Here is a 27,607-nt window from a genome sequence, read left to right as displayed (position 1 = left end):
TGTCCGTTTGTGTGTATTTGCTAGATATTTTTGTGGCTACCATGGGGATTATATATAACATCCTAAAGGTATTACCTGTTTTAAACTGATAGCAACTTAACTTCGCCACACACAAAAACTCTGCTCCTTGGTAGTTCTGCCTCTTTTTACATTGTCAGTGTCACAGATTACATCTTTATAGATATGTATCCATTACTATAGATTTATAGTTATTTTTATGCTATTGGTTTTTTTTTTTAACCTTATGTAAGAGTAAGAAAATGTACTTATGAGGGCACCTGGGTCGTTCATTCAGTTAAGTGTCTGACTCTTGGTTTCCATTCGGGTCATAGTCTCACAGTTCATGGGACTGAGCCCCATGTTGGGCTCTGTGCTGATAGCATGGAGCCTGCTTGGGATTCTCTGTCTCTGCCTCTCCCCCTCTCATGCTCATGCTTGCTCTCTCTCTGAAAATAATAAACATTAAAAAAAATGTAATTATGAACTAAAATCATAATAATACTTGTTTGTATATTTGTCCATATGTTTAGCTTTACTGGAGAATTTTGCATCTTCATATGGCTTTGAATTTCCAAATAACATTGTTTCATTTCAACTTGAAGGACTTTCTTTAGCATTTCTTGTAGGGCAGGCCTAGTATTAATACTACCTCAATTTTTGTTTATCTGGGAAAGTCTTAATTTCTCCCCCTCATATTTTATTTATTTTTTTTTTTTTAATTTTTTTTTTCAACGTTTATTTATTTTTGGGACAGAGAGAGACAGAGCATGAACGGGGGAGGGGCAGAGAGAGAGGGAGACACAGAATCGGAAACAGGCTCCAGGCTCCGAGCCATCAGCCCAGAGCCCGACGCGGGGCTCGAACTCACGGACCGCGAGATCGTGACCTGGCTGAAGTCGGACGCTTAACCGATTGCGCCACCCAGGCGCCCCTCCCCCTCATATTTAAAAAAAAAAAAACTTTTTTTTAAATGTTTATTTATTTCTGAGAGAGACAGTGTGAGCTGGCAAAGGGCAGAGAGAGAGGGAGACACAGAACTCAAGCAGGCTCCAGGCTCTGAGCTGTCAGCATTGAGCCTGATGCAGGGCTCAAACCTGCGAACCATGCGATCATGACTCTAGCCGAAGTTGGATGCTCAACCGACTGAGCCTCCCAGGTGCCCCTCCCCTCATATTTGAAGGACTGGGTTTTTTGGTTTGTTGGTTTGTGGCCAGACATAGAATCCTTGGTTGATGGTTTTTTCCTTTTAACACTTTAAATATTTCATCCCTCTGCCTCTGGACTACAAGGTTTTGACTGAAAAGTCCACCAATAATCTTAGGAGGATTCCTTGTACTTGTTACTTGTAAGTTACTTTGTTCTTGGTACTTTCAATATCACCTCCTTGTCTTTGTCTTTCAAGAGTTTGATTACAATGTTTCTTGGTTTGGGTCTTTTTGGGCTTTTCCTTTGGGTTTTCTTTTAATTTCTTGTGTTTGTATATCTATGTCTTTCCTCAAATTTGGGGAGTTTTTGGCCATGATTTCTTCAAATAAGCTCTATGATTCTTTCTTCAATTCCTGTAATGTATATATTGTTCTACTTTATGATGTCCTTTAAATCTCTTATTCTGTGTTCATTTTTATTCATTCTTTTTCCTTTTTGTGCCTCACAGTAATTTCAAGTGCCCCATCTTCAAATTCACTGATCCTTTCTTCTGCGTGTTGGGAGTTTTCCGTTCAGCCCATCCAGTGACTTTTTCAATTCAGTCATTGGATTTTTCAGTTTTAGAGTTTCTGTGTGGTTATTTCTTATCTTTTTGTTGATAATCTCTTTTTACTTCTGTATCATTTTCCTGATTTCCTTTAACTCTTTGTATTTTTCTCTTTGTGTTTAGAATAGTTGTTGTAAGGGGTGCCTGGGTCGCTCAGTCGGTTAGGGCGTCCGACTTCGGCTCAGGTCATGATCTGACAGTTCGCGAGATCAAGCCCCATGTCGGGCTCTGTCTCTGCTGACAGCTTGGAGCCTAGAGCCTGCTTTGGATTCTGTGTCTCCCTCTCTGCTCCTCCCCCACTTGCACTCTGTCTCTGTCTCTGTCTCTGTCTCTGTTTCTCTCTCAAAAATAAATAAAACATTAAAAAAATGTTTTAAAGTCTTTGTCAAGTAAATCTGAAGGCTGTATTTGTTCAGGATGTTTTTGGAGATTTGTATTTTCCTTTGAATGGGTCGTGTTCTTTTATTTCTTTGTATGCATATGATCTTTAGTTGAAAATTCAGCATATAAAACAGCTACCTGTCATAGTCTTTGCAGACTGGCTTCATGCTGGGGGAGAACTTCACTAATCAGTGCAGCATGAAGTCTTGCCATCTTTTTAGGCCTTTTCTGGACATTTGTCTTCCCTGGTGCTGTCTGTGCTTTTCACACGTGGGCTCAATTTTCCTGTATACAAGGCTGTTTTGGTTTGGTTTTGTTAACCTTTATTTTTGAGAGAGTGAGACAGAGCATGAGCAGGGGAGGGGCAGAGAGAGAGGGAGACACAGAATCCGAAGCAGGCTCCAGGCTCCGAGCTGTCAGCGTAGAGCCTGAGGCAGGGCTCAAACTCGTGAACCGTGAGATCATGACCTGAGTCGAAGTCAGATGCTCAACTGACTGGGCCACCCAGGCACCCCTATACAGGGCTGTTTTGAAGTATGTTAGCACCTGGGTGGCCCATTCAGTTAAGCATTCAACTCTTGATTTCAGCTCAGGTCGTGAACTCACTGCGAGTTCGAGCCCCATGTCAGGCTCTGCACTGACAGCCTTTTTGGGATTCTCTCTCTCTCCCTCTCTCTCCTCCCCTTTCCTTCTTGCTTGTGCGTGGGTGCATGCTCTCTCTTTCTCCCTTTCTCTCTCTCGCTGTCTTTCAAAATACATAAATACACTTAAAAAAAAATCTTTAAGGTATGTTAAATTCCTCAAGAATCTTTCCCCTGCTTCTACTTGGGACCTTAGCTGTTATCTTGTAGTCTCCTGCCTGTAATTTCTTGCCCCCAATCGTCTGCAGATTTGTAGTCCATTTTCAGTTTTCGTGAGTGACCCCCACTGCTCCTCATGGCTTCCACTAGCCTAAGATCCCAGCCACTTTTGACCATCTGAACTCTGAGTTAGGCATCACAGAGACCGATCCCTAAGGCAGCCCTTGAGTTAGAACATGCACAGTTGGGCTGTGTGCTCTCCCCATTTTGTGGAACGGAACTGGGGCCCAGGCTGCTGCTCACCTCTTATTGTGCCTTGAAACATCAAGGAGTGGGTGACTTACACACCATTAAAAATGCCGCAGGACTTTCTGCCATTTTAAATTCAGTGTTTTCTTCATTGGGCATACACTTCATTGCTGTAGATCTTTGACCCATTTCCTATTAAGTTATCTTACTTTAAGATTGTTGAACTTCTTGGATATGTAGATTACTGTTTTTCATCAAATTGGGGACATTTTTAGACGTTTCTTCAAAAACTTCCTTCTCCTTTCTTTTTTTCTCATATTCACCCTGTGTATGCTGGTGTGCTCAGTTTCTCTGACATGTTTCTCTGACACTATCCATTTTCCCCCCCCCTTCTTTTTTCTCTGTGGTTTCAGGTTGCACAATCTCTATTGATGTATCCTCAAGTATGCTAATTATTTTCTTTTGCCAGTTTAAATCTATGTTGAGGCACTCCAGTGAACTTTTTTTTTAATGTTTATTTATTTTGAGAGAGAGAGAAAGAGTGTGAGAGAAAAAGGGCCGAGAGAGGGGAGGACAGAAGATCTGAAGCAGGCTCTATGCTGACAGTGGAGAGTCTGACATGGGGCTCGAACTCACGAACAATGAGATCATGACCTGAGCCGAAGCCTTGTCCACGCTCTTGTCCAGTGAGGTCTGGACCCCTTTGCAGGGGTAGTTTTTGAAGCCTATTTGTGACTCATTCTGACCCTAGAGGGGCTATTGGCCAAAGCTTCTTGGCTTTCTTTGGTAAACTTGCTGGCTTGCAATTGTCTGTTACTCTCAGGAAGCTACCAGCCTTCTCCTTTTTTCTTACCACCAGAATCTTCATTGTTTTCAAGAGTGCCTTTAGACTTTGACCTTCCTGCTGCCCCCCCCCCCCCCCAGTCTATTTCAAATAAAGTCCTTTCTTTTGGATAGAGCTTTGGCCTCTCTGATCTTAGGTTACCTCTTCCCCTGGGCAAAATCTCTGAGACCTTGCTCCAGACCTAGGGGTGGGACAGCGACCTGATTCTCTTGGCGTGACAACCCTGCTTTATGAGCGGGGTTCTGGGTGCAGACTATAGCCTCTGGTCTTGTTGGCTTACCTCTCCCAGCCCGAAACCTTGCTGTACAGTATTTTTGGCCGGGGGTAGAGCCTTTGATCCGTGAGTGGGGGCTGGGTGAAAGAAGGGAGGAACGGAGCCCCTGTGTCGTTAGCCACACTCTCCACGAATGGTGGCTTTTGCCACTCTGAGCGGAGGTGAGACTAAGAAATGCCAGTGGCCTGCCCCTTCTGGTGCCAGGGATTTCAGGGATTAGGGAGCCTCATTTTCTTGTTCACACTTGAAATAGAGCTTCTATCTAGCTGACTTAGGGGCAGGGGCGGGAGGGTGCGCGTCATGACTCTGATCTACCAGAGTTGCTTGACTAAATGCTTCATTTGCTGTGTGCCCTTAGGACAATTCCCAGAGACTTTAAATGATTGTTTCTTTAGTAGTTTTCACCAGTTGTGGGTGTTTCACCAGGGAGCGGTTCTGCCAAGCTCCCAGTGCCTCTGTCCCGGAAGTGGAACGTCTGGGCTTTCTCTGGAGGGCTGAGGGCGTGAAGGGTGTTAAGTGATGGTGAAAAGGGGACCTTAAAATACTACTTTGACTGCGATTAGGTAACTGGACATCTACTTTGAACACCTGTATGCCATATTTTGTAGCTCTGTTGAATCTTCCTGAGTGTAAAACCCAGGTACATTTTTGTTACAGGTTAAAGAACTGTTTTCTTCTTTGGGCGTTCAGTGTAATATCTTGGAACTTGATCAAGTTGGTAAGTAGGATGGGTAGTGTATACTTTTGTTTGTAATAAACATCAACAAGACTAACTACCTGCCGTTTGCTTTGTTCAGTTCAATTTACTCTTGTCTCTTTGGGTTAGGCGAGCCGTCTTTGTCTACACTCAACCATGCAGAAAATAGAACACTATATGACAAATAATTGGGTGTAGATTTTTTTTTAATGTTTATTTATTTTTGAGAGAGAGAGAGAGAGAGACAGAGCGTGAGCAGGGGAGGGGCAGAGAGAGAGGCAGTCACAGAATCTGAAGCAGGCTCCAGGCTCTGAGCTGTCAGCACAGAGCCCGACATGGGGCTCGAACTCACGGAGTGTGAGATCATGACCTGAGCCGAAGTTGGATGCTTAAACGACTGAGCCACCCAGGCGCCCCTAGATTTTTTTATTTATATGCTTTTCATATTTGAGGGAAGGGAGCAGGAGGAAGATGTATAAACGGCTAACCTTGAAACCCTTCAAGGCGTGTCATAAGTATCTGCCAACTTTCTGGCAAAATAGATTAAGCTGTTATAAATGAAAAGAAACTACCCTTACTTCCTGATTGTATTAGCCATGCAGGGAAACACAGGAACTTTTCAGCTTTACGCTTTTGAATTCTTGTCATCTCTCATCCATCCAGCTAATATTAACTGAGCACTTTACACATGTGGTCTGCAAGGGTGGGAACCAGGGTGGTGAACTGAAAACAGTTTTGTTTCTGCCTCCACCAGACTTCACCAACTCCTCTTAGCCGTGTCTCCTTAACAAGTGAAATGTTCCTGAATCTTTGAGACTTTTCTGCGGCGTATACCAAATAGGGGAGTCAGAGGTAGTCGTGGCCTTGTTTTATTTTTCGGGGTGGAGGATACACTTGGACTATGGGTCATAAAGATTTTTCACATGTAATTATAGGCAGTATTTTCTGAGTTATTACACTTGAAGCAGATTATATCTTGATATTTGCTCTTTAAAGGAGATTCTTACCTATTTGTCTTGGCATGGCCACTGAATAATGCATCAAAATCTAATTTAGAAGGATTTGTTTTAAATGAATTTATAGATTTGCCTTTATTCTTTGTTTCCTTTGAAAATACATGGGTGTTTCCTCTTCTTGAGTCATCATTTTGTGAAGTTATGTAATATATAAATATGTAAATACTGACCTTTTATGGCTGTGTGCATGTGAGCGTTTGGTGTTGTAACACTTCTGTTCAACTCCCAAAAGTTTGGAACCCTTTCAATGTTTTTACATATTTAAGTTTTTATTCTTCAGATGATGGGGCCAATGTTCAAGAAATGCTGTCAGAAATCACTAATCAGAGAACTGTGCCCAATATTTTTGTGAATAAAGTGCATATGGGTGGATGCGATCGAACTTTCCAGGTAATAATAGTATTATATGTTTTTAATGCTGTTTCTTCAAAGTTTGTTTTCACATTTATTCAAAAGGGGTGAGAATGGCTTTTAGGAGTCTATTCATTTGTCTTTTGGAAGTTGTAAAATGGAAAAGCGTGTAAGAGAGTTATCAGATCATCTTGAAAGTAGTGATAGATGAGATTGCTGTTTCTTTTTTTCATTTTTGTTTTAATGTTTATTTTAGAGAGAGCGAGAGCGAGTGGGAGAGGGTCAAAGAGAGAGGGAGACACAGAACCAAAGCAGGCTCCAGGCTCTGAGCTGTCAGCACAGAGCCTGATGCGGGGTTAGAACCTACAAACTGTGAGATAATGACCTGAGCTGAAGTCTGGCACTTAACCGACTGAGCCACCCTGGCCCCCCAGATTGCTGTTTCTTTTTAAGTTAGATCCTTATTCTATAACTGCTTGCTTTTATTAAAATCCTGTTCCCTTATAGTTTTTATGTATGTATGTAAGTGGTAGTAGTGATTAAATACTTCTATTTCAGATTGTAACTTAAAATTACATTTTCTTGGGAAAATAGATTGTCTGCATTGTATGTTAATCTATGATCAGCATTGTTATCTATTAACAACCTGCTTCATTAGTCCCAGAAGCCATCACCCAGTTCCCATGGAGGTATGTACCTTAATCTAGAGATCCCTAAACACCTACGGGAGTGCTGGTCTTGCCACTCGTAACCTGGAGAAGATGTCAGAACGTAGAGTTCTGAATTCCACTTAAAAAAAACTTTTTTTTTAATGTTTATTTTTGAGAGAGAGAGAGAGAGAGCAACAGAGCATGAACAGGGAAGGGACAGAGAGGGAGACACAGAAGCTGAAGCAGGATCCAGGCTCTGAGCTGTCAGCACAGAGCCTGACGCAGGGCTCGAACTCACAAACTGTGAGATCATGACCTGAGCCAAAGTCAGAGGCTTAACCGACTGAGCCACCCAGGCGCCCCATCAATTCCATTTCTTATGAAAGGAGCTGCCATGCATGGCTGATGCTTAGGATTCACAGTTTCCTAAGGGCAGCTTGAAGTCAGGAGGCCAGAGGAGTCCTTCTTAGAATGTGCCAAAAGCCTCCAGGGACACCCATCCTTTGGGGGCCGTGTGGCCTGCGCTGAGTCCCATAGTTAAGTAGCTTTTCCACTGTGCTTCCCAGGATGAGCTGGTGCCACCTGGTGTCCCTAAAGCCAGCGTTGTGGATGGAGCTCCCATCTTCACATAAAGAAAACTGTTGTTACCTCACACATTGAACGTCTAACCTCACCCAAGCTACAATTTTTTTTTTTTAATGTGTACTTATTTTGAGAGGGAGGGAGAGAAAGAGTGCAAGCAGGGGAGGGGCAGACGGGGAGGGAGACACAGAATCGGAAGCAGGTTCCAGGCTCCGAGCTGTCAGACAGAGTCCGATGCGGGGCTTGAACCCACGAACTGGGAGGTCATGACCTGAGCCGAAGTCAGTCGCTCAACTGGCTGAGTCACCCAGGCGCCCCTCGCCCAAGCTACTTTGCTCAAAAGGCAGGCCAAGCAAGCAAGAGACATTGTGCGAGAGCCAGCCTTTGTGACCACTGTTGAAAGAAAAAGCAAAGTTTTGTGTTGTATAGGAAGGTTACTAAGAAGCTGCAAAATTTAGGTCAAATCATGAGAAACCAGGTAAAAATGTAAAGTGTATATCCTGCTGATGATGCAGAAGAGTTTCAAAATAAAGCCTACCACAGGTGAACAGAAGATAGAGGATTTTGAGAAATGATGCCTGGCTATTTTATATTTTACTGTACTGGGTTATGATATTTTGATGGTTAGACCAAGGCACATGACCTCATCTGACAAAAAGCCATGACCTGTGGGTTATTTGACACATGTCTAGATGTCAGGTGATAATGAACAAAAAATGTATGTACTTGGCATACATTCTATCTAGTTGGACCCCATTTGAATACCATCTAGATAAATTTATAATTCGAAGTTAGATAAATTAGAGACTGTTTCTTGTGCTTTTTAAAAATTTATTATGTCATTTACATCCCAATTAGCATATAGTGCACCAATGATTTCAGGAGTAGATTCCCTAAGCCCCTTACCCATTTAGCCCCTCCCCCCTCCCACAACCCCTCCAGCAACCCTCTGTTTGTTCTCCATATTTAAGAGTCTCTTATGTTTTGTCCCCCTCCCTGTTTTTATATTATTTTTGCTCCCCTTCCCTTATGTTCATCTGTTTTGTATCTTAAAGTCCACTTAGAGACTGTTTCTAAGAGTTTTAGAAAAGCAATCCATGCTGATTAAACATAGGGTACAAAGAAACAGATTTTTAAAAGGTCATGCCATACTCTCTCCTTTGATTACACCGTAGGCACATCAGAGTGGTTTGTTACAGAAGCTCCTTCAGGAAGACTCAACATACGATTATGACCTCATTGTCATTGGGGGCGGTTCTGGTGGCCTTGCGTGTGCTCAGGTATGAAAATAATGAAACTCAGAGATAATTTTCCTGGCGATTGCCATAAGCACTTCTTCCCCTACTTTATTTATTTATTTTTTTTAACATTTATTTATTTTTGAGGCAGAGAGAGACAGAGCATGAACGGGGGAGGGTCAGAGAGAGAGGGAGACACAGAATCTGAAACAGGCTCCAGGCTCTGAGCAGTCAGCACAGAGCCCGACGCGGGGCTCGAACCCACGGACCGCGAGATCGTGACCTGAGCCAAAGTCAGCCGCTTAACCAACTGAGCCACCCAGGCGCCCCCTTCCCCTACTTTAGAAAAGCCAATTTTGACGTTACAGTCCAAGCTTTTACTGTGATAATAAAAAGTAAAGGCTGTGTTCTTACATAGTCTTTTTCCTTTCGGGGAGAGAAAAACTGGGGGATTGTCAGGAAAATGACGAGAACTTTATTTATCTGTACCTTTTTTTTGTAGGAAGCTGCCATCTTGGGAAAGAAAGTTATGGTGCTAGACTTTGTGGTCCCATCACCTCAGGGCACGTCCTGGGGTAAGCGCTTTTGCCTTGTTGTTGTGACTTGTTTTCTGCTGTTTCCATACATCTTTGGCTTTCTTCAATCTAGTTAATCCTCATAACAGTCTCCAGAGGTACAACCGGCCTGTTTCATAGGTGAGGCAGGTTGAATAACTCATCTAAGATCTCATAGTTAACATGTGGTGATTGGGAAAGGGAACACAAAAATCACTAAGGAACATTTTGCAAAAAGAAAGAATTCCATGGTTCCAATATTCCAACACTCGTGCTGTAATAATTCTTGCACACCTGTGCTAACGTTTTCACTTAGTTGCAGTCACCGTGTATTTATACCATGTGGTGCTGACCTAAGCTTGCCTTAACACTGGTCTGTGTTTCTGTGTCAATTTCATAGCTGCTCTCCTAGCGGCAGGACGGTCAGTCCGGTTAGTGTGTGTGTGTGTGTGTGTGTGTGTGTGTGATTGTCCAGGTCACTTAGTAAAGTGCACGTTGGGCTTCCAGCTAAAGATGAGAACGTTCATCTTCATAGAACACACAGATTCTGTGTTGGATATTTTCCATTCGTGTGTCAGATCCATTCTCCGTGTCTCTACCCTGCTCTGTGCCCCAGAAGGCTGGCGAATTGGCAGCCTTGTCCCCTTGCTCAGCCAGTTAGTGGTCATGGGAGGAGAACAGAAGGAGGATGTTGAAGGTCTTCATTCCCTGACTCCGTCCCTGCTGGTCCCTCCCTGGTGGTCACTGCAGGTGTATGGAAGGCCACCTCCCCTTTCACGGCCGCCCCTCTGTGGGCTGTGCCACATGCTCAGTGTGCTTGCCCCTTCATGTGGGGTTGGCGCTGCTCCGCTGTTCTGTCCCTCTTCACTCTTCGTGCCCACACCCCTGTAATCATTTCTCTATAAACTCTCCTCTGTTTCCCAGCTTGAGGGTGTCATCCGTTTCCTGCCAGAACTCTGACAAAATGTGAATGGGGCGCCTGGGTGGCTCAGTCGGTTAAGCATCCGACTTCGGCTCAGGTCACTATCTCACGGTTCATGGGTTCGAGCCCCGTGTCGGGCTCTGTGCTGACCCCTCAGAGCCTTGAGCCTGCTTCGGATTCTGTGTCTCCCTCTCTCTCTGCCCCTACCCCGCTTGCACACACTCTCTCTTTCTCTCTCTCTCAAAAATAAACATTAAAAAAAATATTTTTTAAATGTGAAAATCGTGTTTAAAATTCAAATGTACTCAAAAATTTTAGCCTAGAATTTCATACAGTAAAGCTAATCTGTCTTGATTTTCCTTGTAACATGTGGATGTTAAAAAATGTGTGTGTATACCTGGCTTTTTTTTTCTCCCTGTCTCCTCCTGCCCTCTTCCCTCTTTCTCTCCTGTCCAGAAATGTCCTACTTCTCTGGATGACCAGAAGAGAGACTGTGATCAAAGACAGAATTTTCTGATTCGTGCCCTGCACTGGAGCACTCCCGCATGGCCTGTTTTGTTCCGTTCAAGATTCAGAGTAGTGTCACCAGGGAGCTTGCAGTGGACCTAATGTTAGCTCAGAGAAGGAGTCAGACTTCCAGAGAATAAGGGCTGGAAGCTGGGGTTCCAACCCTCGGTCTGGTACCCATCTAATTAATCTAATACAGCTCTGATCCATTTAGGGGTCAGATTCAAAGGAAAGTTTTAGATTCTCTCCCCAGAAGACTATTCATATGTATATTTGTATTTTTAAAAATTTTTTTGATGTTTATTTTTTGAGAGAGAAAGAGAAACAGGGTACGAGCAGGGTGGGGGACAGAGAGAGAGGGAGACACAGAATCTGAAGCAGGATCTAGGCTCTGTGCTGTCAGCACAGAGCCCAATGCGGGGTTCGAACTCATGGACCATGAGATCATGACCCGAGCCGATGTCAGATGCTTAACCAACTAAGCCACCCAGGCGCCCCTGTACATTTGTATTTTTGCTCATCCCTGGTCTCCTTCATGGACTCAGTTAAAAAGTTTGAGTTAATCATGTGCATGTTTTTTTTTTTTTTTAATATTTATTTTTGAAGGAGAGACAGAGACAGAGACAGAGACAGAGAGTGAGCTGGGAAGGGGTAGAGAGACAGGGAGACACAGAATCCAAAGCGGGCTTCAGGCTCTGAGCTGTCAGCACAGAGCCTGATGCAGGGCTCGAACTCATGAGTCGTGAGATCATGACCTGAGCCTAAGTCGGACACTTAACCAACTGAGCCACACAGGTGCCCCAATCATGTGTATGTTTTTGTGGAGTGTGAGGTTGGCCCTATAACCATCTGAGTGTGTCATTTCCATGTTTCAACAACACCTGCTCCGTACATATGTAAAACCACACACATGCCGACACAGACACAGAGGAAACATTAAAACTGTTCTTTTCTTTCTTAGGTCTTGGCGGCACTTGTGTGAATGTGGGCTGTGTTCCTAAGAAATTGATGCATCAAGCTGCCCTTTTGGGGCAGGCATTAAATGACTCCAGGAAATTTGGCTGGGAGTATGGTCAACAAGGTGGGTAATAGTATATAAAAATTTGGATTGGGAGAAAAGAAGACAGAATGCGTTTTTTTCTTTTTTTAATGTTTATTTTTGAGAGCGAGAATAAGCAGGGGAGGGGCAGAGAGAGCGAGACACAGAATCCGAAGCAGGCTCTGAGCTGTCAGGACAGAGTCCAATGCGGGGCTCAAACCCATGAACCATGAGATCATGACCCGAGCTGAAGTCGGATGCCTAACTGATGAGCCATCCAGGTCCCCTGATAGAATGAGTTTCTTAGAGAAAGGCTTGTGATTTATGTTACTGTAGTTGAGTCTGAAATTCATTTAATGAACACTTGTTAGGACCCCACTTTGGCACAGGGGCGTCAGGGGTGGTTGCTTTAAGCCTGGCCCTGCTGTCAGGGGCCTTGGTGCGTAGGGAGGGATTGTGACAGGTACAGCCATCTCAGACCCTTTGCAGAACATGAGAGAGAATAATTGCTATTTTCAGATTTCCTTTAGGTATAAAGAGAATAGAACAGCCAGGGTCATTGTTTGAATTTTATCCATTATTGTGATAACATTTTCTACTTCACCAGTGGTTATATATGTCTTTGGTTAATGAAAGATGGAAACCAAATTCGTGCGATAAATACTTACAGGGTAGGCTCTGAGGATACAGATATGAGAAAATACGGCTCCTTGCCCTTAAGCAGACCACAGTCTGTTGGAAGAGAAGAGAAGAGAAGCGATTCCATGCACTGTAATTCATGGTGAGGTTTTGAGGATTACCTTCAGGGGGCACTTAAGGTGGCCTTGAGAGTCCGAGGTGGAGGAGGTGACCCTTGAGCTGCATCTTGAGGGCCACAGAGAAGCGGGTTGTTGAAGGTAGGGAGCAGCTTGCTCTGAACTGCCGAGCTGTGAGAAAACACGGAGTACTTGGCGGATAAGTGAATGGCTGGCATGGAGAATGGGGGAGGGATGCTGGCAGAAATGAGGTTACAGAGAAGCAGTTGTGAAGGCTCTTCAGTGCCATCTGAAGGAGTGAGGATTGACTCCAAAGGTAGTAAGAGAGCCATCGAGTGTCTGTAGGAGAGGAACCTGAACCACAGTTTGGATTCTGGATCCCTCTGGTGGCACCAGGGAATTTAGCAGGCTGGAGGTGGGGAGGGGGGGCAGGTCCAAAGACATGGAGGTGAGGTGGAGTGCTGTTGCCTAACCCAGAGGAGAAAAGGACCAGGCCTGGGCAAAGGCTGGATTTAGACTGGAGAGTATGAGGTGGATCTCAAGGATTTAAGGCCTGGAATTGACAGGCTAGGAGTGGATCGGTGATTTTGTCGCTTTAGAATAACAAATACGGAATTAAAAAAAATTTCAAGGATTTGTCTGTCTCTCCAGAGATTTTGACTGAAGAAATGTGTGCATGAGCGTGTCCTTGCAGGTGATTCTGCCAGGCCCCCCAGGTCACAGGTGGGGTAGAGGGTGAAGGAGAGGAAGGAATCCAGGAAGAGGGACTGGGCGAGAATGTAGTGTATTGGCCGAGCTGGAAAACACGGGCAAGTGTGAGTTAGTGGCCAGGTGTGGTTGGAGTTCAGCACAGTGAGTTGTGGCTGGACAGACTCTTCACGGACAGATTTCCCCAGATGCTCAGCTCCATGGAGAGCTTTCGGTCCAGTTCCAGGGCCAACTGGTTGTAGATAAAATGAGGTGTCTGCATTTGATAGTTTAGCCACGGGGTCGTCTTCACCTTCAAGTTTCCTGCTCCCTGAATTCTGCATCTTGCGTGGATTGTCCACCTTGGGCCGCTGCGGAACATCCTGGTGGAGTTCGCTATCTGGGGACAGTTTGTGCTTGAGCGAGGTCTGGGCAGGGCCTGGGTTTGCCACCCACACTGTAGGTGGCGGTTCAAGTCTTAGGAATTGCTGAGAGGGGCCAGGGAAACCCTCTGGGTAGAAAAGAACAGAAGACAGAGACAGGATCCTGATAAGGAGTGGGCGAGGAAGACAAGGAAAACTAGGAGAGGTGTGTCATCGGAAGCCAGAAGACCCTAGATTTTTAAGGGCAAGATTCCAGGCATGGGGAGTCTCAGCCAAGAACGAAGTGGAGGGAAGTGCTGCAGAAAAGGCCAAATGAGTTGGAATAGGGTTTGAATTAGGTACATTTTAGATTTGCAGTTAGGTAGTTACTTGGGTAATCATGGCCAAGTGGGGAGAAAACACCAAACACCCTGAGATGGAGAAAGGCCATGAAGGATGGAACTGTGCAGGTGGCCTGTGATGGGGACAGCCAGGCAGGGCTGTGTGCAGGCGACACGCCAAGGCAGGGTTCCCCACGAGCTGAGAACTTGGTGTGTCAGCCCTGTCCGTGCACACTGCCCTGCATTGCTGGGACTCTGCACTTTCAGGAAGGGACAGTGGGGCAGATGTTTATGCCACTTTACCCCCCTGAAGGGCCAGATTATGTCCCTAAACTCATCTAAAGGCTTAATATTCCTAGTTTCCTGGAGTGAGTAAAATCTTGTATTAGATTCCTCAAAGTTCCACATACAGGATGTTTCTAAGTTAATTTCAAGGTGCTACACTAAGAAATACCTAACCAGCCATCACATGGAATTTAGAGCTTAGTTTTTAGGCATAGGCTCCATGGAATGGCCAAGACAAGTCATAGATTAAGGGGTAAGAGAAAGGAAATGAAAACATGCTGAAATCTTGGTCTGGGAGAATGTTCTAGATGCTTTCATTCTTGATGTTGGCAGAGAAATATGGATTAAACTAAATTTAAAATGTATACATAATTTCCAGATCAGAAATTGAATATAGAACTTCCAAGAAAAAGGGAACAGGAAAATGTACAAAGAAACAGCATGAAACTCATTTAAAACAAACAAAAAACAACCCAGAAAGCAAGATGGCAGACGCAAGGGCAGTCTTCTACATATTCGAATAAAGCTAAATGAGTCAGCGTCTCAAGTTGCATAGACAGAACTCATCCATGTGCTTTTGCAGGACACACAGCTAAAACAAAAAGAGATAATTGTTGAGAATATAGTAATTTAAAATTTTTAAATGGCAAATTTAAATTTTCCAATTTAAAATTGATGGGAAATTTGTAAATAGGTGGGAAAAGATATATCAGGGAAGTGAAAACCAAAGCAATACCAGATAGGGAGACTGTACAAGGCAACACACACACACACACACACACACACACACACACACACACACACAAACTGAGGAGTTAATGAGTTAACACCCTCCCCAAAATAGAATCAATGAAAAACACCAAGAATATATTTGAAAATGCAAATGAGTAGGTAGACCTTTGGCAAATCCAATCAGGGGAATAGGAGAGAGAATTCATACAACTATGTAACATTAGGTGTGAGAAAAGAAATACAACTACAGGAAGAGAAGAGAGAAAACAAATTCAATATACAAATTAGTGTTAAGCATATTAAATATCTCGATGAAAGGGAGTATATTCTAAGAAAATATAGATGACCAGAATTGACTTGAATTATCAGAGAAAACATTGCCTGAGGACAATTCATTCTCCAAGAGACCACAGATTCACATGTAAATTTCCTCAACTCTTCAAGGAACATTTTTTCTGTATTTAAACTATTCTTGAGCTTAGGAAAAAATAGAAGGGTTCACTTTTTTTTTTTTTGAAACTGACATAACAGTGATACAAAAAGATCGTGTAAAAATAGAAAGCTATAGGCCACAGAGGTACCAAATTTCTAGAAAAAACATTAGCAAATCCTCTCCAGCAGTGACTAAAGGGATACACTGTGACTTCTGAGGGTTCGTTCTGGAGACACAAGAGTGAGTCATTAGGAAACCATAGTAGGGATGCTAAAACCCACATGATGACCTGGATTCCAGCTCTGTTATGGCCTTAAATAAATAAATAAATAAATAAATAAATAAATAAAGCCTGTCATTAAACTGAGCAAAGAAATGGACACTTCCTTTACATTATGAAGAAAAGTCAGATGTAAATATTTGATGGAGGGGCACCTGGGTGGCTAAGTTGGTTAAGCATCTGACTCTTGATTTTGGCTCAGGTCATGATCTCAAAGTTCATGGGATCGAGCCTCACTTCAGTCTCTGCACTGACAGTGCAGCACGGAGCCTGCTTGGGTTTCTCTCTCTCTGTCTCAAAATAAATAAATTAAAAAATGAAAATAAATATTTGGTGGAGAAGAGCTTGAGGCATTTACATTAAAGTCAATAATTAGGGCAGCCCACTTCCACTACTAATATCTGCATTGTTCTGGGGCTTCTGGCCAGTGCACAAAAAGGAAGAACAGGAAAGAAAAAGTACATACTTGAGAAAGAGGAAGAAAAAGAGAGTGTAAACCTGTCATGTATGTATATCCGCAGTTATATACACGATCGTATACGAGATACCTAGAATATGTGAGAGATCGAACTAAAAAATGTTAGAACTAATAAGAGTTGTATGGAACTGTTGAATCACTAAATTGTACACATGAAACTAATATTACACTGTAGGTTAACTAACTAGAATTTAAATTAAACTTAAAAAAAACGGAATACCATATCAGAATTTCTCAGACTTGAAACATGGGACTGGTAGGAGCTACAAGTGTAATCTTAGAGGACTTTGAGTTCATAATATTTTGTAATCGTATTTCCTTTTAAACAAAAATCTACCACATGTGAAAAAAAAAAGTTCACTCAGTGGCTTATAAGGTATATGTGCAAAAATCAGTAGATTCATCACATCAACAATAAGAAATTAAATATTTAATGAAAATTGCAACAAAATGATAGAATAAGTTGGGATAAATTTACTAGGAATGGACAAAATAGATAAGGAAAGTATAAAAGCATAACAAAAAATATACTGAGAATTTTAGATGGGATGTCTCAATATTATAAAGCCGTTATCTCAAAATTATAAATGTCTCAACAAATTTTTTTTTTTTTTTGGAACTTGACAGATTATTCTAAAGTTTGTATTGAAAGTGAATGTGTGAGGATAGCTGCGCAGCCTTTGAAAAGTGTGGAGAGTAATTTTTCCCATCAATAGTTAAAATGGTGATACTATTACAAAGCTAAACAGGTGGATAAAACAGTAGAGCGGGTGGTTCCAAAGTGCCAGTCCCTGGATTTGCCACATTAGAATCTCCTGGGGGATCTTGTCTTGGCTCCATAGGTTTGTGGCAGGTCCAAGAATTTTTATGTTTCAGCCTGATTTCCCAGGGGATCCTGGACTGAGAAGGTCCTTGGGATAAGGGGTTCTTGAAGGGTTACAAGCATAACTTTTCCAGCTTAGAGGGGAGGAGGGATCTTAGGATATGAGGACATGTGCCGCTGTGGAGAGGCTCATCACTGCTGGGTCATTACCTTCTGGGCTCAGGGTGTGGGGGTCGGGTAACTTAGCGACCACAGTGACCCTCTGGATTGCAAGATCTTAGGAGACTTTGCTGCATATTGACATCCTAGAGGGAAAGATATGATATCCAGGCCATGAACTCGCTGGGTACATTCCTGATGAGTACTGAGGCCTTTCTTGAGAGTGTTGGCTAGGGTGAGTCACCAGACGGGACCTGAGGATGAACCCAGCGGACTGGGTTTGCCTTTGGGAATCTCTTCCAGTTTGATGGGAGCCCCGGGCTGGCCTCTGTGTATTATAAGCATGGTGCTGCACAGAGACTGGTTTCCCCTTTGGGAACTAGCATCAGCAGACGAGGTGGATGAACACCAGGAAATAAATCCCGTCTAGAAGATCCAGGATGACGAGAAATTCTGATTCCAACAGCTCCTGCTCCACGTCCAATAGGAAATGAGCAAATGTTGTGATACACATGGTGGGCAGCGGTGAGCACCAACCACACCAATTATAAAGCAGCGTAGGGTCTTGGCTCTCATAAAACCACCTCCAGGTGAACTGAAAGGGAGGGGCCCAGGCTGGGCTGGTCAGGAGGATGTGTGGTGCTCGCTGACCTGAGACCCGCTTCTCTTCACATCCGGGGTGCCGTGTGCACCAGGCCTCCTGGAGTGCAAGAGTGGCCGTGGGGTGCTCCTGAATGATAATCTTCCTGCCTTGTGATGTTTTGGACTGGTTTCCCCATTCTCCTCTCCATGGATGTTTTTCTTCTTTTCAGACGTTTTGCTTATGTTTTGTAATATTAAAGAGAAAGAAGTATAAACTGTGGCCTGAAAAAGATTGAAGTCTTATGTTCCCTTCTTTTCTTTTTTTTATAATTTTTTTTAATGTTTATTTATTATTGAGAGACAGACAGAGAGAGTGTGAGCAGGGGAGGGGGCAGAGAGAGGGGGAGACACAGAATTCGAAACAGGCTCCAGGCTCTGAGCTGTCAGCACAGAGCCCGATGCGGGGCTCGAACTCACGAACCGCGAGATCATGCCCTGAGCCGAAGTCGGACACTTAACCAACTGAGCCACCTAGGCATCCCTTGCGTTTACTTCTTGATTGTTTTTTTTTAAATAATTTATTTAGTTTTTAATTTACATCCAAGTTAGCATCTAGTGCAACAATGATTTCAGGAGTAGATTCCTTAATGCCCCGGACCCATTTAGCCCATCCCCCCTCCAGTAACCCTGTTTGTTCTCCATATTTAAGAGTCTCTTATGTTTTGTCCCCCTCCCTGTTTTTATATTATTTTTGCTTCCCTCCCTTATGTTCATCTGTTTTGTATATATATACACCACGTCTTCTTTATCCATTCATCCGTTGATGGACACTTGGGCTCTTTCCATGCTCTGGCCATTGTTGATAGTGCTTCTATAAACACTGGGCTGCATGTGTCCCTTCAAAAGAGCACACCTGTATCCCGTGGATAAATACCTAGTAGTGCAATTGCTGGGTTGTAGGGTAGTTCTATTTTTCGTTTTTTGAGGAACCTCCATACTGTTTTCCAGAGTGACCCCACCAGTTTGTATTCTCATACTTCTTGATTCTTTTTTTTTTTTTTTTTAAATTTTTTTTTCTCAATGTATTTATTTATTTTTGGGACAGAGAGAGACAGAGCATGAGCGGGGGAGGGGCAGAGAGAGAGGGAGACACAGAATCGGAAACAGGCTCCAGGCTCCGAGCCATCAGCCCAGAGCCTGACGCGGGGCTCGAACTCACGGACCGCGAGATCGTGACCTGGCTGAAGTCGGACGCCCAACCGACTGCGCCACCCAGGCGCCCCTCATACTTCTTGATTCTTAAAGCAGTACACAGTATGGCTTCCATGTGGTTGTATATGATTGAGCATTAAAAATAAAATCCAAAACAAATAAATAAGTAAAAATAAAATAAAATAAAATAAAATAAAATAAAATAAAATAAAATAAAATCCACTTTATATATATACAATGGAGTATTACTCGGCAATCAAAAAGAATGAAATCTTGCCATTTGCAACTACATGGATGGAACTGGAGGGTATTATGCTAAGTGAAATTAGTCAGAGAAAGACAAATATCATATGACTTCACTCATAGGAGGACTTTAAGACACAGAACAGATGAGCACAAGGGATGGGAAGCAAAAATAATATAAAAAGAGGAGGAAGGGGGACAAAACATAAGAGATTCTTAAATATGGAGAACAGACAGAGGGTTGCTGGAGGGGTTGTGGGAGGGGGGATGGGCTAAATGGGGAAGGGGCATTAAGGAATCTACTCCTGAAATCATTGGTGCACTATATGCTAACTAACTTGAATGTAAATTGAAAAAATAAATAAAAATAAAAATAGAATCCATTTTATGCCTTCACTCTGATTATTTATTTTCAGTGAAACACAACTGGGAGACCATGACAGAAGCAATTCAGAACCACATCAGCTCTCTAAACTGGGGCCACAGGTTGTCCTTGAGGGAAAAGTCTGTGGACTATGTCAATTCCTATGGAGAATTTGTTGAACATCATAGAATAAAGGTACTGTTTGTTTATTGCTTTTCTTTACTGTTGCTGGAACTTGCCTTGATCTAAAAACTCCACGTTGCATGTTAAGGGCTGTCGTTGATGTATGCACACACACGGCCTTGAGTGCACTCGCTTCTTCCCCAGTGTCGTTGATTCCACACATCCTGCCGAATTGAAGGAATTGCCTTTCGAGAGAGCCCTTAATTTGAGGTTATTATTTGCCTTTTGATTTTATTACTATCTTAAAAGAAAACGTTTAGACTAGGTAGTTCAAAGTTTAAAAGACTAAAACTAAAAATTTTAGCAACGTAATTCTTTTTTACAATGAAACCTTGTGTGGGGGGGATGGGAAAAATGGAATAAGTAAGTCACAGGGATAAAAGGTACAGCCTGGAGAATAGAATAGAATAGCGTGGTGTTGTATGGGGACCGATGGCAGCGACACTGGTGGTGAGCACAGTGTAACCCATGGACTTGTGGAATTGCTGTGTTGTACACCTGAAACTAATGTGACATTGTGTGTCAATGGTACTTCAGTAAAAACATAATGATTAAAAAAGTAAGAATAAAATGAAACCTTAACCAGGACTCCAATATATTATTCATAAAAGCATTAATAAAAGTAGCACGAAAATGAGCATATTTTATAATTTTGTAATGTTTACGTATCGTAAGATCGGCACGTAAGGAAAATGAGATCATTTTGATGAACACAAAAATTTTAAATTGGAGTTATAAAAGACCATATAACCCTCAACACCTAGTTTTCTTTTGAACTCTGCTTTCATAGCCCAGTGTGCAGTGTTCTTGGTGGGATCTGAGGTTATTTTGTAGTCCTTTGTTATCTCTGGAAAGGTATGAGGCGGTCCACTCAAAGCCGCCCCTTTTGAACCCACGTGCTGTCCAATTTGAATTCCATCAGTCACATGAAACATAACAGAAATATGGGTCGGGTAGTTTCATTTCTCAGATTGTGACATGCCCAGCACATTTGGTTGAATAGAAGCCTGTCGTTCACAACCGTAGCTGCCTCTTGCATGCTTCCTCATTTACTGATAATCGGTGTCTGCTCAGTTAATTTCAGGTTTCTGTCCCTCCACCCCCACAGCCTGCGCTTGTCTGTCTCTTTCCGGACCCACCTGAGCAGGTGGCTGTCTCCAGGCGGCCCGGCCTCCATCCCACTATTTAAACCACCTTCTTGTTTAAACACCTTCATTGGTTTTTGAATTTTTTTGATGAAAATGTATTTATGAATTATGTAATTGAAAATATGCCAACAATGAATAACCTTTGCTGGTTCCCCAAAGCCAAAATCTTTAAATATATATATATTTAATGTCTATTCATTTTTGAGAGATAGGGCACCAACAGGGGAGGGGTGGAGAGAGGGGGAGACACGGAATCCGAAGCAGGCTCCAGGCTTTGAGTTGTTAGCACAGAGCCCGACGCAGGGCTGGAACCCACGAACCGTGAGATCATGACCTGAGATGAAGTCTGACACTCAACCAAGTGAGCCACCCAGGCACCCCCATAGCCAAAATCTTTAGAATGGCATATAAATGTGTTCACATTTGGCACTAATCTATTTCCCTTCGCCGTGACACAAACCCGCCTTTCCTGCCACTTTCTGGCCACTTGCTGTTTCCCAGACACCAGCTGCTTTCAGGCCTGTGGGCTTTTTATATGCCCTGTTCTCTCTGTGGATTTCCATTCTTCCCAGATCATTTCACTTTCTTGTCTCCACTTGAAATATCACCACCTTTGAAGCGTCCTTGGCTGGCTTTGCAGCCCACTTCCACTGGGCTCTTCTGGTTGATGTTTTGTAAAGACTTCTCTTTTCTATGTTGGTGTTCATCGCCCTGCATTATTAGTTTTACACGTCCGCTCCTGTTGGAAGGTCTGTAAGGGTCGTAACTGGTTGTCCAGAGTGTCTCATACTCTACAGTGTGTGTTGAAAAAGGTGAAATTTACTTTCCTCTCTTCCAGGCAACCAATAGAAAAGGACAGGAAACTTCCTACACGGCTGCAAAATTTGTCATAGCAACAGGCGAAAGGCCACGGTATTTAGGAATCCAAGGAGATAAAGAGTACTGCATTACTAGGTAAGATTAAATAGGCAGTTGTAACTGGAAGTTGCGTTACGTTTATGTTTCCAATTTGTTTAGTCTCTGATATCGTTTCACAGAAGATTTGAATTGATGACACATAAAAAGTATAACACAAGAAGCTAAGTGGTTAACATCACGAAGCCAAGAGAAAATAATGCTAGGTGAATAATAAGTCCAAACTGTGGGACAAATACAGGCTGTATGATTCTAGGTGATTGCTCATCGAGGTCTGGGAATTTCGTGGAGGCCGAAGCAAGGAAGGGAATGCAAATAGCTTTAGGGTTTAGTGTCTATATGATAATGAACCAGTGGATCAGGAGAAGTGTGGCTGTTCTTAATACTGAGATTTCACAGTAACTATCCCTGGATGGTCATAAAGAGGACATTGTATAACACATTATGGTACAACGACTTTCAAACTTTTTTGAGCAGATGCACATTAAGAAATGCATTTTTCGTTGTACTGTTCAGATTTACACACACACACACACACACACACACACACACACACTCAAACCATGTTTCTTATCACGTATAATGTTGTCTAATGTTTTCTATTCTGTTTCATTTTTAAAATACCTTCACTTGTGATCCACTAATTTGATTTTGAAAGAACTACTGTGGACACTATTATAAACTCCAAAAGGCTGATTCTGTTCATGTTTCTTCCTTCAAACACCACGCTGCAATGCAGCCAGACCTCTACACATCGAAACCTAAATAATTCGTTTCATTTAAAAAAATCTTTTTTTTAGATTTATTTATTTTTGAGAGACAGAGCGCAAGTGGGGGAGGGGCAGAGAGAGACGGAGACACAGAATCCGAAGCAGGCTGCAGGCTCCGAGCTGTCAGCACAGAGCCTGACGCGAGGCTCGAACCCACGAACCATGAGATCACGACCTGAGCTGTAGTCGGACGCCCAACCGACTGAGCCACCCAGGTGCCCCTATAATTCATTTCATTTTTATTGCCTGGGCGTTCCTCTTGTTTTTATTTTTCAGTGACGACCTTTTTTCTCTACCTTATTGCCCTGGCAAAACATTAGTAGTGGGCGCGTCTTATGTTGCTCTGGAATGTGCAGGAGTTCTTACTGGCCTTGGCTTAGATGTCACGGTTATGGTGCGCTCAGTCCTTCTTCGGGGCTTTGATCAAGAAATGGCAGAGAGAGTGGGCTCCTACATGGAACAACATGGTGTTAAGTTCTTAAGAAAATTCATACCTGTGATGGTAAGTCTGAAAGGCATTTGGAAATTCTTTTTATTTTTAGTTTTTTACTCTCTCTTCAGTTATTTTATTCTACCGGTCCTTAATTCATTTCATGAAATAAATTAGTCTGTACTCAGTAAGACACCTTAAAGTTAGTGTTCCCACCTCCTGGTCTACAGAACTGACCTCCACATGTCCCACCGTCCTCCCCCCATCCTTGCCCCCATACAGGAAGGTGTCCTTGTTCCTCTCAGGCCCTTGCCTATTTTCTCACCTTCTCTCACTTTCCCAGGGATGCCCCATCTTCAGTTAGCTGTCCCCCCCCCCCCCCCCCGCGTTTCCCACCAGTGTCTCTGCTCTTTGAACAAATAAGCCTTCCCTGCTCCTCTCTGCTCTTCTGGGTGGGTCCCCATGTTTCTTTTCCTGTTTATAAGGAGACTTCTGGTTTCTTGCCTCCATTTTCCAGTTCAGCCAACTCTCAGCTGCTTCTATCCTTGCTAACTGCTTTGAAATTGCGTGTTGGGGTCTGTGGCACACTCCATGCCGTCAAAGCCAATGGTCTTATCTCTGTCCTTATGTGATAGGCTTCTGGGTAGCATTTGTGAAATTGACATGCCTTCCGTTTGAAATATTCTCCTTTTTCTTTTTAAATTTTTTTTAACGTTTATTCATTTTTGAGAGACAGAGAAAGCATGAGTTGGGGAGGAGCAGAGAGAAGGGGAGACACAGCATCTGAAGCAGGCTCCAGGCTCTGAGCTGTCAGCACAGAGCCTGACACGGGGCTCGAACCCACGAACCATGAGATCATGACCTAAGCCAAAGTCAGATGCTTAACCGACTGGGCCACCCAGGCCCCCAAAACATTCTCCTTTCTTGACCTTTCTGGTCCCACAACCTGGGGTTCCGCATCTCCTTGACCTGTAAATGTCAGAGCACCTGCTCCTTCTTCTCTTCTCTGCTCATTTTACCTGGGCGGTCCTCGTTAGGTCCATACTTTATTGTCTCGATGGTATAATGGCTCTCAGATTTATATATCCTGCTCAGGCCTCTCTCCTGAACTCCACACCCATTTATCCATTTGGCTGTGGGATATCTCTGTTTGAATTCCTCATAAGCATTTCAAATTTATTAAGACAAAAATGAAATTCTTGATTTTCTTCCTAAATGTATTCCCCAGCTCATCTTTCGGGCCTATCTCAGTAGTCAGTAAGTGGCGCTATAGTCTATGCGATTTATTAAGCCAACACCTACAAAGCGTCCCTCACTCCTTTTGTTACCACCAACTAGTCCATTAATGTAGTCTTACCTCCAAACTGTATTTTGTGACAGTCCTTTCTTTCTCTGTCTTTACCTGGTCCAAAAACCTAAACGCGCACACACATACACACACGTGTGTGCACCCTATGACCCATTTATTTTCTGTCACGTTTACACAGAATCATTACGTGTTTTATCCTTACCAGGTTCAACAGTTGGAGAAAGGGTCACCTGGAAAGCTGAAAGTAGTGGCCAAATCCACCGAAGGGCCAGAAACTATTGAAGGAGTATATAATACAGTAAGTTTTTATTTTATAAGCATTAAGTGGGTGAACACGCTCATAAATTAGCACAGGTGAAGTGTATGGGAAAATTCTACCAGTTTAACTTTTTTTTCTTTTGGTTCTCTCTCAGACTATAATAAGTACAGCAGGTAGTTGAGCTGTTGACGTTTGGTAGTTTTCACTGTGCATGAAAAATACCCTAAGAAAACATATAAGTAGGTGTAATTATGCATAGAACAAAATCTGGAAGCAGGTATACCTGACTTACTTCTGGGGCATTAGATATCTTCTACATTTGGGCATTTGAATAGTTTCAATAAAAATTCAATATATATCTCATCACTTCTCGGCCTTTTGGCTAAGGTCAAGTGTAAAAATTGAATATATCTTACAATCAGAAACAGCAATAAAGATCTTGTTGTTTTGAAAACAAACAATATAAAATCTGCAAACAGTGTGAATAGTCCATGGACTATATTGGGTGGCAATAGTTCTAATTTAAACTGATGATATTTGGATATCAACATTTCTTTTACATACTATAGTTTAGAGTTTTAACCTAAATGATACGTTTATGTTTTATATACTGATATAGTCATGATTATTTTGAGCTAAAAATGTAAACAATATGGGGAGAATCAACAAAGTCAAAAAATAAGTAAGAAAATAAACCATCAACCCCAGTTAAGATTTCTCTTAGAGTTGCATTAGATATATAAATCAATCAGTAATTTTTTTGCAATATTCAGTCCTCTGATCCATGAATATATCTGCTTTTTTTTAAATTAAAAAACACTTTTAATGTTTATTTTTGAGAGAGAGAGAGAGAGAAAGCGAGCAAAAGCAGGGGAGGGGCCGAGATAGAGGGAGACACAGAATCTGAAGCAGGCTCCAGACTCCTAGCTGTCAGCACAGAGCCTGACACGAGGCTCGAACTCAGGAACTGTGAAATCATGACCTGAGCCAAAGTCGGACGTTTAACCGACTGAGCCACCTAAACGCCCTTATGTCTGCTCTTTTCCTTTTTATTTCTTTTTTTGCATAAGTGCCCTAGCAAGGACCTCCAAGAAATGACAAGTGGCATTCTTGTCTTGTTCTCAGTATTGAAAGTTTTCAGTGTTTCATCATTAAAGACTAATGTTTTCTGCAGGATTTTGTTAGATATTATTAATTAAGTGAAAGAACTTCTTTTTCTTGTTTGCCAAGGGTTGTTTGGTTATTTCTTTTTTGTTTTTTAAAAATCATGAGTGGATGTTTGTTTGTAACACTTTCTTTTGTAGCTGTGGATCAAAACTTTTTTTCTTTAATCTGTTTATGTGTTGAATTACATCAGTTTTCTAACATTCAGTCAACTCTGTATTCCTGGTATAAACCCAGCTTGGTAATGGTTCTTTTTGTATATTGTTAGATTTGGTTATTTAGAATCTTTACATTTATATTCATGAATCATATTGGCTTATACTTTTCCTTTCATATATTGCGCTTTTCAGATTTGGGTAGCAAGGTTGTTCTGGCTCATGAAAACAGTTTGGAGTATATTACCTCTTTCTCTATTCTCTGGAAGCATTTTTATAATATTAGAATTGGTTCTTCGTCTGATAGAATTCACTGATGTAACCATCTGGGCCTAGAATTTTCTGTAAAAAAATTTTTTAATGTTTATTTATTTTTGAGAAAGAGACAGAACGTGAATTGGGGAAGGGCAGAGAGAGGGAGACACAGAATCCGAAGCAGGCTCCAGGCTCTGAGCTGTCAGCACAGAGCCTGATATGGTGCTCGAACTCATGAACTGTGAGATCATGACCTGAACCGAAGTTGGGCGCTTAACCAACTGAGCCACCTAGGCACCCCAAGGCCTAGAATTATCTATACATATATGTATTTGACCAGTGATTCCATTTCTTTAACAGTCATACAGCTTTTACGGCCTTCTATTTTTAAAAAAATTTTTAAATTTTATTTATTTATTTATTTTTAAAATTTACATCCAAATTAGTTAGCATATAGTGCAACAATGATTTCAAGAATAGATTCCTTTGTGCTCCTTACCAATTTAGCCCATCCGCCCTCCGACACCCCCTCCTGTAACCCTCTGTTTGTTCTCCATATTTATGAGTCTCTTATGTTTTGTACTCCTCCCTATTTTTATATTATTTTTGTTTCCCTTCCCTTATGTTCATCTGTTTTGTCTCTTAAAGTCCTCATCTGAGTGAAGTCATATATTTGTCTTTCTCTGACTGACTAATTTCACTTAGCATAGTACCCTCCAGTTGCGTCCATGTAGTTGCAAGTGGCAAAATTTCATTCTTTTTGATTGCTGAGTAATACTTCATTGTATATATATACCACATCTTCTTTATCCATTCATCCATCGATGGACATTTGGGCTCTTTCCATACTTTGGCTGTTGTTGATAGTGCTGCTCTAAACATGGGGGTGCATGTGTCCCTTCGAAACAGCACACCTGTATCCCTTGGATAAATACCTAGTAGTGCCATTGCTGGGTCGTAGAGTAGTTCTATTTTTAGTTTCTTGAGGAACCTCCATACTGTTTTCCAGAGGGGCTGTACCAGCTTGGATTCCCACCAACAATGCAAAAGAGATTCTCTTTCTCCACATCTCGCCAACATCTGTTGTTGCCTGAGTTGTTAATGTTAGCTATTCTGACAGGAGTGAGGTGGTATCTCATTGTGGTTTTGATTTGTATTTCCCTGATGATGAGTGAATTTGAGCATTTTTTCATGTGTTGGCCATCTGGATGTCTTCTTTGGAGAAGTGTCTATTCATGTCTTTTGCTCATTTCTTTACAGGACTACTTGTTTTTTGGGTGTTGAGTTGGATAAGTTCTTTAAAGATTTTGGATACTGACCCTTTATCTGATATGTCATTTGCAAATATGTTCTTCCATTATGTCAGTGGCCTTCTCGTTTTGCTGATTGTTTCCTTCGCTGTGCAGAAGCTTTTGATTTTGATGAG

General features: G+C 42.4%; 1 protein-coding gene across 1 annotated transcript in view; it reads left to right on the top strand.

Annotated features, from left to right (window-relative positions):
* TXNRD3 (thioredoxin reductase 3) overlaps positions 1–27,607 on the top strand; it is a gene marked incomplete at its 5' end in the record, with an annotated part of 68,299 nt that overhangs the window by 9,941 nt on the left and 30,751 nt on the right. The window contains 9 exons of the mRNA XM_086682329.1: positions 4,959–5,019; positions 6,295–6,404; positions 8,773–8,877; positions 9,338–9,410; positions 11,780–11,899; positions 19,646–19,788; positions 21,763–21,878; positions 22,886–23,111; positions 24,554–24,646. Coding sequence (XP_086538455.1) covers positions 4,959–5,019; positions 6,295–6,404; positions 8,773–8,877; positions 9,338–9,410; positions 11,780–11,899; positions 19,646–19,788; positions 21,763–21,878; positions 22,886–23,111; positions 24,554–24,646 — 1,047 coding nt within the window. The remainder of the gene's footprint in view (positions 1–4,958; positions 5,020–6,294; positions 6,405–8,772; positions 8,878–9,337; positions 9,411–11,779; positions 11,900–19,645; positions 19,789–21,762; positions 21,879–22,885; positions 23,112–24,553; positions 24,647–27,607) is intronic.

Source organism: Puma concolor, chromosome A2 (genome assembly GCF_028749965.1).
Source record: "Puma concolor isolate L17-30 chromosome A2, mPumCon1.1.hap2, whole genome shotgun sequence".
In the NCBI taxonomy this organism is placed as follows: domain Eukaryota; kingdom Metazoa; phylum Chordata; class Mammalia; order Carnivora; family Felidae; genus Puma; species Puma concolor.
This window is presented reverse-complemented; position numbering and strand designations above follow the sequence as displayed.